A 12,523-nucleotide genomic window follows, 5' to 3' on the forward strand; every position below is an offset into this window, starting at 1 on the left:
GAGGACAGAAGAACAATATTCTATGTATTATATGCTCTGACCAGGTAGAAATAATACAACTAAGAATAAGACGGCAAGAGACACATGAAAGGATTGAGTTAAATACACCAGTTAATTTCCCTATAAGTAATAAGTAGGAGTCAAAAATGCCATTTGAAGATAGCAAACCAAATAGGAGAACCTAAGGAAAACGGAGGACTAAGAATTATATACAGATCCTCCTTGACTTGTAATGGGAATATGTCCCAATAAAACCACTTTAAGTCGAAAACATAATAAGGTGAAAATACATTTAATATACCCAACCTATGGAACATCCGAGTCTGGCCCATCTGGAATGTGCTCAGGACACTCCTATTAGCCTACTGTTAGGCAGATCATCTAACACAAGCCTGTTTTATAATAAAGTGTTAAATACCTCAGATAATTTAATAAATACTGTACTGCAGGTGGAAAACAGAATGGCTGTCAACATACCGGTTGTTTACCCTCACAATTGCACGGCTGCCTAGGAGCCGTGGCGTGCTGCCCAGCGCTTCAAGAGCGCGACACGCCACATGTTATTGGCCAGAGAAAAGATCAAAAGTCAAACTAGGAAGTATGGTTGCTACCGAATGTATATCACTTTTGCACCATCACAAAGTCAAAAAATCATAAATCAGGGCAGTCTGTAAAGATATTCGGATAAAGGTGAACATTAGAATAGGATATAAATCATTCTAAATATTAAAAGAACTAAAAAAAAAAATCAAAGGTCAAAGATAAGAGTAAATATAACAAGACAATACGACAAAGCTAGGAATAAAAATACCAGTCATAGCAATATACATAAACTCATCTACTAAAACAAAATGTTTTCTGACTGGATCACCAAGAAAAACCTAACCGTATACCTAACGACTACAGAGCCTGCATTCTTTTTCAAGGTCACACGGCACAGACACCAAGAGAGATCATACGTAGAGCCAAGGTCAGATTAAAAAGGGCTCAATAGTATAAAGTATGTCCTCTGACCACAACAGAATTAAATTAAAAATCAGGGGCGCCTGGGTGGCACAGCAGTTAAGCGTCTGCCTTCGGCTCAGGACATGATCCTGGGGTCCTGGGATCAAGCCCCATATCAGGTTCACTACTCAGTGGGGAGCCTGCTTCTCCCTCTCCCTCCCTCTGCCCCTCCTCCGGCTCATGCCCCCGCTCTCTCTCGCCCTCTCTCCCCTCCAATGAATAAATTAAAATATCTTTAACAACAACAAAAAAGTTATTTTAACTGTATTCTGTATGTTCATAAAGCTACCTAGAGACACAGAGGATAGAAAAAAGACCCAAATGAACCTCCGGAAGTGAAAACCTACAAAGGGTGAGATGAAAAAGAGACTGAAGAGAATTAACGGAAGATTAGGCATTGAAAAAAATAATAATACAATTGCAGGCATAGCAATAGAATCTATCCAAAATGAAATACAGAGGAAAAAATAATGTAAAAAAAAAAAAAATGAAAGGAGCATCAGCAAACTGAGGACAACTTTAAGAGTCCAGGTAAGAAGACTGGATATCTCCATTCTTCCCAAATTAATTTTCAGGTTTAATTTCATTCAACTTAATTTATAAAAAGGATTTTTTTAAATTTAACAAAATAATTCTAGAGCCCAGAAAAAAATTTAAAAAGTGGGACTAGTCAAGAAAATTTTGTAAAGAAAATAGAATGGAGACGCGATAGCTATCTCTACCAGGTATTTAAACATACTCCAAAATGCATATTTACAACAGATTACACATTACAACAGTGAGGTGTTAACATGAGAACAGCTAAGTCAGTGGACTAAAGCAGACAGCACTAAGACAGAAAACAGTAGTAATAAGAACTTAAAATATAATTAAAGTGGTACTACAAGTCAGTGAAAACAGAAACATTATTCAATAATAATAACAATGTAAATATTATTCAATAATTATTCAATAATCAGTCTGGGTTGTCTTGGTAACAGTTGGAATAAAGTATCATCTTAGTTGAGAGGTTCTTAACCTTTGGCTCATTGACCGTTATGTTTCACTGGCCTTCACGGTATCTGTGAAAGTGGGGTTAAAAGCGACTCATTTTCCCTTCAGTTTTCCTCTTGAAATTTAATCCATACTGGGCGACGTTTTAAGTTTTTGTTTTTGTTGTTGTTGTTGTTGTTAGCCTTTACATATTTATTTGAGAGAGAGAGTGCGCACACAAGGGGAGGGGGGAGAGGGTGAAGCAGGCTCCCCGCTGAGCAAGGAGCCCAACGTGGGGCTCAATCCCAGGACCCTGAGATCGTGACCTGACCCAAAGGCAGACACTTAACCAACTGAGCGACCCAGGCACCCCAAGTTTTAAGTTTTTAAGTTATTAAGTTTTTAAGATATTTTACATCATCAGATAAGATTTGATTGTCACTATTGTCATGTTATAACATCAAGAAGAGTTTCCCATTAACGAGAAAGAAAAACGATACCCGCCATTAAGATTAGGCATTCTACTTTTGTTTAAGTGTAATAAAATATAAAATAAGTTAAAAAAAAAAGCAGCAGGAGAAAAAACACTGTGAGATATTGATCCTTCAAAATATCTTAAAAACCCTGCAGGCTGCTTACCAAGTTGAAAAGCAGAAAAACCATACAGAACTGGAAAGAACTTGGAGAAGCTGTGTCCCTACAAATGATAACATGCACTATGGTTTGGAACAGAAGGAAAACTGAAGTGGTTGAAGGAGCTCCTGTTGCAAATAGTATCACTCGCCCCAGAACCACTAATTCTTCTAAAATTTTAATATTTGAAAGCAGGTCTAAGAGGAACGGACAACTCTGCAACTAGCGAAACCTCTGATGCTCACAGCACAGCCAACTCTGCTACTGGGATTCCTATTTCATGAGACCCTCTTGAAATTTTCAAAAATTAGCATTATCTTGAAACTGGCATTCCAAGTAAATATCTGACTAGAAGATAGTTCCAGAACCCCGGGCACAGATCAAACATCTCTGACATTTGGCTGTCCATTTGTTTTTGCTGTTTTGGAAAAAGAAGCTCCAGATGTCAGTGTGACTGGATGCTTTCTCTATCAGCAGTCGTGGGTGCCAAATGTTGCGCCACTCATAACGGATGACGGTCTGCCTGATGCTGTGAGAAGCATCAACTTCAAGGCCAGAGGGGCTGAGTCATTTTTCAGGACCTTTCATCAAGACATAGGAGCAGAAGGAGAGTAGTTCTTCACTTACTAAACAGAAATGTCCTGGATTTCCAGAGCAAAGTCTTGAAATGCTTAATTAAACTTTGGGCAGAAATTTTACTTTTTTTTTTTCCACACAGAAAAGGAAAGCCCGCTCTCTCATGGTTCAGCATACTTGGACGATACTTTTGGCCGTATCCCTTGGCTAAAGCCGTGCAGTCAATATTACATATGCGGCTCGAGAATGGAGAGCTCCTGTTCCATAAGAGATGGGTCACCAGGAGTTCAGTATCCTTCTAACACTGAAGAGAGACTTCCTCCGATCTGGAGTTAAGGGTGCCCAAACTTTTTCCAGTTTCTCTGCAGGCAGCAGCAAACATGTGCCAAACTTTTAAAGGTTACTCGTAATCCATAGAACCTTAAGATTGAAATGTGGCTATATAATCCAAAATTTGGTGATGTGGACAAACATCAAAGACTTAGACTTTGCCAAAGACAACAGCCTCAGTGAGTTGGGGACAGAGGAAATTATTCCAACTGAATTCAACTATTTCTCAACTTAAGCCTACCTTCACTTGGCAAAGTACACCGCGGAGTTTTGACTCCATTTGCTATGGGTGCTTTCGCAAGCCAGGATTTTACAACACTTTTGCCACCAAAACGAAACAAAAATCAAAAACGGATTGGATGTCAAGCATGACTCATATGCTGTCATATAAAAACCACACAAAACTTTCTCCTACTTCTTTAAGTCAAACCTCAACAGCTTTCACAGTGAAATTAGCGATGAGCTGAATTGAAGTTCAAGTTTTGCTTCGTTTGGGAATTTTTGTTCTATTTCTGTATCATAAAGTAGGTATTAATTTTTGCATTAAAAATTAAAGAGACGGCGGTGCCTGGCTGGCTCAGTCCGAAGATCATGCAACTCTTGATCTGGGATCGTGAGTTGAGCCCCACGCTGGGTGTAGAGAGTACTAAAAAATTACATCAACTTAAAAAAAAAAAAGTAACAGATTTTCTTTAAAAAAAATTTATGAGACAGTTTATAAAGAATGTTTCTCATATTTTTCTATGTGGAATCACATAGAAAAGAATGTATAATCAGTGTTTAATATCACAAAAAGTAATTCTTTCTGAATTTCTATGCATATGTTTAGATACTTTTCTTCTGTAAATTCACAGCTTTCAGAGTCTCAAAAAGGTCTATGAACCAAAAATCTGGAAAAAAACCCACTCCTCTGATTTAGATATTGACTTTACATAACACGCACAATCATCTCTCAACAGTGCAAGAATTATATGGAAGAAAATCAAAGCACCACACTTGGAAGAAAATATTTAGTGCATTTCCGGTGGAGAAAAAGACTTCGGACCAAAAAAGCAAAAGAAAAACCGATTTCAGCAAGAAAACACAAACTTCAGTAAATAACTGTAAAAAGTCAGGAACATTTTCAAAAGAGAAAATACAAATGGAATATAAAACATTTAAAAACTAATTTCTTTAATAATCAAAAAATTCAAGTTAAAATGAGATGATTTTGCCTATGATATTAACAAAGAGGTTTTTAAAAGCTATATAAGGAAAACTTGTGAAGGAGATGAGAATTCTCACTAACCAGTGGAGTAAGAGTACATTGGTACTTTTTGGGAACACAATGTTATGAAGTCTGTCAAATGCTTTCAAAATGGTCATCTCTAAATACTGTAGGATATCTTGCATATGTGGAATCGAAAAAAAAAAAAAACAAAAGGAAGGGAGCTGAACTCTTAGAAATAGAGAGTGGAATGGTAGTTGCCATTGCCTGGAGGGTAAGGGAAATGGGGAGATGTTGGTCAAAGGGTACAAACTTCTAGCTGTAGGACGAGTAAGTTCTGGGGATCTAATGTACAACATGCTGACTACAGTTAACAATACTGTATCATATACTTGAAAGTTATTAAGAGAGTAGCTCTTAAATGTTCTCCCCACACACACAAAAATAGTAACTATGAGAGGTAATAAATTAACCTTATTGTGGTGATTACTTCCCAGTTTATATGTGTATCAAATGATTATGAGGTACACCTAAAATTCACACAATGTTTTATGTCATTTACATCTCAATAAAGCTGGAATAATGAAATTAAATTATATTATTTTTCCTCACATTCTGAATTCACCGGTCGTCAGTCAGTCAGAGGAGAGAAAGGTGTCAGACATGTTTCACTGGACAACAGAACACAAACCACCCAGCATGTACGTCCTTTGAATCTCTGGTTGCTACTTATTGCCTCACAGTTGAATGATGAAATATATACACATTTTAACAAAATCAACCTTCAAATTTAACTTGATACCTATTTTCTTCACTCTCCAAAATTAGGCAAACTTTTTCAAGGCTTGTGTTCCACAGCAACGCAAGAAAAAGAAACTAAAAATGTATGCAATAAAACTGGGTGACATTAAAAAAAATTAAATCAATACATAGAAGTCATTCTCTAGTTTAGTAATTTAATTTTAAATAATTTCTATCTAATGAGAAAAATCCAAAATATAGACAGAGATTTCATGAAGAAATTGTCTATTCCGTTGTTAATGATAAAAAAAATAAAAATCAATCTATGTTAAGGGATTGGTTAAGTATATGAAGGTATATGACAGAATACGTAGTCATTGAAATAATGTTTGCGATGAGTTTCTTGAATGGCACGGTCAAAGTGATGATGTGTTAAGTGAGGGAAAAAAGAGGTAGTTAAAAATGCTAAGAAGAAAAATTTTAGGAAATATGACACATGTTTACGGTAGCTTTTTCCAGGTAACATTTGGGTGATTATTTTTATTGTCTGTACTTTGTAAATTATCTACAATGAGTATATATTACTGACACTCAGGGAAATGAAATAAAAATAGAGTAACCACAGAACACATGTGTACATCTCAAGTTCAGATCACGAACAGGGGCAGAAATATTTTAAAGAAAAAGAAAAATGTCATCTTGTATGAATGAGCAAATAATGAGGATAAACTTTCAAAACAACTAATGAGAGAAAAAACTTTTGTTTACTGCTTGGCTTAGCTGTTCAATGACATGGATATGGCTGAGCTCTCTTTAAATGGCAAATCACATGAACTGGTCATCCAACCCAAACTGAAAAGCCTACTTCTCAGGCAAGAATAGGAGGAGACAATGTGGGGCTGGTTAGGACTTTCCCCCCGAAATAGTATGATTCATAAGAAGGACCGAAATAACAGTTGGAAAATAGGGAAAGGTAAAGAAAGAGCTTCCTGATGCTTTAAATTTTGCTGTTTGAGAAAAGATCTTTTTAATTTGATAAATTCTCTAAAGAAAACTTGGGAACTTTGCATTGCAAAATAATTGAAAGAAAAAGGATACAAAGCTAATCAAATTTTCCCCTGGGTCTGTAGGAGATGAAGACCTTCCCTCGCCTCACCTCCCGGATGAGATTCATTACAAAGGCACCAATAGACTCCCTGCTTGTCAGAGGCTGAAGAGCCCTGCTGAATGCTTCTTTCGTCCATTCCTAAGCTCATAGGAAATTTTACAACTTTGACGTTAAAACTTTAGTAGCTGTCAAACTTCCTTTGCATAAAGCAATCTTATGTCAAACCCTACTATTTATTTTTATTTTTGTTTACATTTTTAAGTAGGCTCCCTGGCCAGGGTGGAGCCCAGTGTGGGGCTTGAACTCATGACCCTGAGATCAAGACCTGAGCTGAGGTGAAGAGTCAGACACTTAACCGTCTGAGCCACCCAGGCACCCCAAACCCTACTATTTTTGATACTGAATATTACTTACATAAAAATTGATAACATAAAGATCAGAGGTAAGGAGTATATCTAGCACTTGGGACTGGTTAGATTATGATATAGCCAGACTATGCACTGTGGATTATAAACCTAAATGTCTACAGAGACCACGTACTAACATAAAAGAATGAAGTGGGCCTGGGTTGGGATTTGGGGGGCAGTGGAGACTGGTGATTTGAAGACGGAATACTTTATCTAAGGAAGATAACTACTTGATTCTTGCTGGTTGGCTTTATGGAAAGGTGGGCCCCTGTGTTGCCAGAATCACCTATTTAAAAAAATTTTTTTTATTTGGAAATAATATCAAATTTAAAGAAAGTTGCAAAAATAAGAAATAGTAAAAGAATACCTATGCCCTTTACCCAGATTATCATATTGTTAATATTTGACTTGATATATATTCTTTCTTTCTGTACACACACATACACATACACACACTGTGTCTGTATGTCTTGAAATATATATTGAAATACATAGACACAATTTTTTTCTGAACCATTTGAGCATATGTTAACACGTTATCATGACCCTTTAGTCCTACTCCACTGCATATTTCCTAAGAATAGAAACCCTACTATTTTTGAGATGGACATCTGGAGTGGGATGAAGAAGAGAGCATGAGGAGATTGTCTCCTCCTATCCACTAGGGACTAGTCAGTCAATCAGCCACTTTTTCTCCCTCCGTAACACCAAACCAAGGTTAAATACTATTGCGCTAGAAAACCTTCAATATATACACACTTATATAAATTGGATATATGTACTCATCTTTTAATATATTATCAACCTTAAAAACATATTGTTAAACAAAGGTAAGATAAAATTAAATACAAATCCAAGTTTATTGCTTTCTTCCTGCACCCTGGAAGGTGTGTACCTCCCCACCTTGGGCGCCATTTTTCTACACCATGGTGGCTAAACAGGAAAAGGACTGCCACCATTTCCAAAGCTGCATCGGGGTTCTGCTCCCCAGTGAACCTCCCTTACATCTGCCAGCTCTCTCTATCACAACACGCTGTTTTACTGCCTTCATAGTGTTTATTGCTACTTGCTTATTTAGGTGTTTACTTGTTTATTTCTTCTCCTCATCCCCTGATAAGCTCCATGAAAGCCAGGATCGTCCTGTCTTGTTCATTCCTACTTCCTCCACCCCTAAAACAGGGGTGGTTCATAATGGGTGCCCATTAGCTACTCCCTGGCTCACATTCCAGCTCTATCCCCTGCGTGGTCCTCCATTCTCCTAGCAGACAAGAAGGCAGGTCCCCTGACCCCCTGCAGGACAAACAATACCCTATCCTACCCCTTTGAGAAGCTTCTCTGCTTAAAAAACACTTGCAGAGGGTGCACAGCAGAAGACAACCTTCCTCTTCTTGTAAAACATAGGGCCGCCATCTCAAATCCAGAATTTAAAATAATATATACTTACAATGTTTCTAAAGACATTTCTAATTTAAAAAAATTATTTATTTGTAAGCCGAATTACCATTTTCACACAAAAGCTATCATTTTCCCTCAATCCCATCAGGCTGTTCTTGCAGTTTCTGCCCTGGGAGGAGAAAAAGGAAGACGAGCGGGTACCTGATGGTTTTCCACACATCGAAGCCGTCCAGAGGCTTGGTGCCGTTTGTGCTTCCCCTGGCCAGCTTCACGAGTGTCGGCAGCCAGTCAGAAATGTGGATGAGCTCCCGGTTCTTCACACCCTTCTGCTTCAGCAAGGGGCTTGCCACAAAGCCCACCCCTCGAATGCCTCCTTCCCATAGGCTCCATTTTCTTCCTCGAAGGGGCCAGTTATTGCCCCCTGCCAAAGTCTGTCCTCCATTATCTGAAACACAATTAGATCTTTGCATGAGGAAAACGTTAGACACATTTAAGAACAGAAGGCTTCTACATTGCTTTTAAATGGTGCTTAAGAACTAAAAAAGATGCCCCCTCCTTACCCACTCCCATACCAACCTCCCCTCTCCTGCTCGACACCCCTTCCATTACACAGACATAAACAGAGTGCAGCAAGGCACCAATCTGACAGGAGACCTTCAAATCCCCTTGGATACGGTCGCTGAAAAACACGCAAGTCCCCCGAGGATATCTGCTCGGGATAGAGCCCTGTACTGATAATCAACAACTATGTTGCAAATGCATGTGTGTAATTTTGTGTAACACAGAGAAAGAATCCAGCTACACTGAGCCCCTCCCCATCCACGAAAAGAAACCTCAAGTGACATTTCACTCAGTGAGTTAAAGCTGCTGGTTAAGTGGGGACCTTTTTATTTTACTCACCTGGAAAAACTTTCTAACATTTACACTGGTAACTAAATTAAACTTCTACTCCCTGGTGATTTGAACTCTTTCTTAAGCGTGAAAGTTGAAGATTTCTCCAGTGGGCTAAATGTCTCTTGTAAACACAGCAGTCAGGTGGAAAAAATAATTGCCAGAAAAATTCCTCCCTTCTGGACAGCATGGCAAGACAAAGCTTCATCTGATGCACTGTGCCAGGGAAGAGAAAGGTTCTCTTCCAAGACCGCTGAAGTTGAAGCCAGAGGAGAAGTTACAAGAGCGACTGAAATTAAGTATTTTACCAGCTGGGTGGAACTCAGAAATTAAGTTGGACTGTAGAGGGAAAAAAGTGCTATTTCTTGTAGACTGAGGTTGTAGAATCATTGGTATCCCCAAAAGTATCCGTACACCTGGGGACTCCACAGATACATTTGAAATAAACCTTATTTGTATACATACTACACCTCAATTAGATCTTGTTTTCAAATCACTGCTACCCAAATGAACCACAGGAGGGCAGGAGGGCAGACCTAATGTCTGTAGAACGTCATAGGTAAAAATCCAACGCAGAAATCAAGACCGAAGCCACAGGAAACACATGAAAAGGAAAAGAACTGTCACTTGTTAAGCACCTACTATGCACCAGGCACCACTTAAAGTTTATTTATTATTATTATTATCTCTCCCGGAATCTGAAGTCTGAGAGGCCTGGAATTGAAGCCTGATGCCAGCCACGCACTTGCCGTGGGACCCAGGGCACTACGCCACCTGTTTATGTTCAATGCGGAGATGAGAATTCCTAGCTCAGGTATTAGGATGAAAATGAAATGACACTGTTTATGATCATTGCTTGGCTGGGTACCTGGCACCACCTCAGGGCTCAATAAATGGTAGCTAATAGTTATAACTCAGTCTAGTACCATAACCGTTTCGTCACTGAAAAAAAAAAGAAGCCTGAAAAGTCCAAATAGCTAAGGAGTGGCAAAGCTAGGATTCGAACAAGGTCTGCGTGACTCCCCAGGTGTCTCCTGCCCCCAGAGTGCCGTGTTCCTGATGTCCGGTATGGAGCAGGTTTCATACCTACAGGCCACATAAAGCTTCAGTGCCCTATGAAAATCAGAAGCATAGTCTCGGCAAAGTGTATACTCTCCCTTTTGATACAGCAGAAGGTGATGATATTTCAGGGTGATGACAATTCCCTTTAGAGGAGCCTTGGTTGCTGGTGGGTAAGAAATTCAAGGCTCTACTGCCAAGTGGGCTTCTGTTCAAATCCTTAGCACATGAAATGCCTGGTTCTCTGTGCTCCGTGAAGGGAGGGAGAAGAGTGGAGCTAGCCTACATGAAGATGACAATTCTTCAACACGCCGGCGGGTGATGATCTGTCTCATCATTTGCCATCACAGACTTGTAAGAACCTTTCCTTAAACCCTACATCTCTTCTTGACCAAGTCAAGGCCCTAACAGTCACCCAAGCCAGTTTATTACATACACTTTCTATTTTACAGGAGCAAACCTGGATATTCAAAACAAGAGGTCACCATCCTTAGACACAGGGGACTCCTCCATACTGCGTACACTTCACAGAGTATCGGTCACCCATAACCCACATTTCCAAACTTAAAAGGAGGTGCCGTTCATATTATACTAAAGTACACTGGAAAAAAACGTTTACATTCTGCCCGTGAGGTCAAGAATGGCTAAGCTGGCGCTATAATTTCGTTCTATTATCTAGGCTGCTATCAACGATACTGGCTTCTACTGCTTGTAGAAGATGCCAGTTGTCTCCATTTTAAATAGATACACTCTTCTGAGATATCCTGTAATGTCTCTTTCAGGCCCACGTACTTGCTAGTGCTCAACACAGAAACACCAGATGATGGCGGTGGAGGAAATGCATGTGGAGATGAGGAGGAGGAAGGCTGCGTCTGCTCTCTGACTCCAGGAGCGGCCCCTCAGGCATGACTCAAAAGGGAAAATGCGCTGTGCTGGAAGGAGAATGTGGCCACCGTGGCTACTGTCGGAGCTGCGAGGTGTGTCTGCATCTTGAGCGAGGGTGCCGATGCAGTGAGCGGGACTGTTCTGGCCACCAGCTCACTGGGCTGGGTTTCCCATGAGCAATGATAAGGGATTCTGTCATCTGTGATCAGTCACATTTTCGAGAGCACTCTGGAGACAAAGCACTGTCAACGGGCACAGCACGACTTCTTCTCTCGGACTCCCCTGTCCCAGAGCCGACGGCACAACCGGAGACACGAAGAGGACAATCTGGCTTTGCCGGGGGTCCACCTCTCCACAGTGGGCACCTGCCTGATGGCTGCCACTTAGCAGCGGAGCCGTAGAACCCAGCTGGGCTCTTCAGAACTAGGGTGCTGTCCGTCAGTTCCAGCACAGTCTCCTGAGTATTTCAAGAAGTTGGACATAAAACTGATCACAGTTGCAGCAAGAATACAACAAGCTCATTTGGAATATGGTTTCCTATATGGTTCACTTAACTCTGACAAATAAAAATCTAAAAAGACAATGGAACCGTCACCATCTCGAACACATTTCTTTTCATTCTCTCCCCTAATTTTCTTTTAGGCAAAAGCTAACTTTTGTTCTTGCTACGAATTAATTTTCAAGAGAAAATTTTCTTGTTTCATTTCCTGACTTATTTATGAAAAAACTTCCAAATTAAAATAAGATGACTGCAACTAGTAAGGAAGCTCTGAAAGTTTTTTTTCAGGGAAAAAGTTTGTCAGCAATGTTTCTGGCAGAGGAAAAACCTAATTATAAACACTTTGCTGTCCAGAAAAGAAATGTCAAAATAAAACAAATGTTATCATATACAGATGGTGAATCTCACTTTATTATTCCTTCCTGAACAAAAATAACTATCAAAAACAGTCATGGAAAAACATTGGTTAGCCGATGATCTAAGCAAACGCATTCGGTGTCTGACAACGAAGCCTCATCCTTATCCAGCTGATAAGAGTTAAGATGGAACCATGACAACATTAGTTTTAGGACTACTCCCAACAGGGTAGGGCTGTGGCTTGGCCCTGGAAGCGACGCTGAACATCAGTGTGTATTTCTATCTCATTGCTCCCTCACCCGGGCTTACCCGAGACATCCTCCTCATCCTGACTCAGGGATCCTGAAAGAAAAAGCAAGAAAGTCCAAGAACCTTGCACCAGCACCTGGACTTGGCTCTGAACAGGGCAGGCAACCTAAGTGTGACAGATGAGTAGACAACATGATTTCCAATACCAA

General features: G+C 39.8%; 1 protein-coding gene across 5 annotated transcripts in view; it reads right to left on the reverse strand.

Moving 5' to 3' along the window:
- The window catches only part of ARSB (arylsulfatase B), a 162,841-nt gene that overhangs the window by 80,096 nt on the left and 70,222 nt on the right, over nt 1-12,523 (reverse strand). For all 5 annotated transcript variants that reach the window (XM_044384097.3, XM_057307254.1, XM_026498736.4 and 2 more), the window contains exon 5: nt 8,576-8,819. In XM_044384097.3, the coding sequence (XP_044240032.2) occupies nt 8,576-8,819 (244 nt within the window). The remainder of the gene's footprint in view (nt 1-8,575; nt 8,820-12,523) is intronic.

Source organism: Ursus arctos, unplaced genomic scaffold (assembly GCF_023065955.2).
Source record: "Ursus arctos isolate Adak ecotype North America unplaced genomic scaffold, UrsArc2.0 scaffold_5, whole genome shotgun sequence".
Classification (NCBI taxonomy): Eukaryota; Metazoa; Chordata; class Mammalia; order Carnivora; family Ursidae; genus Ursus; species Ursus arctos.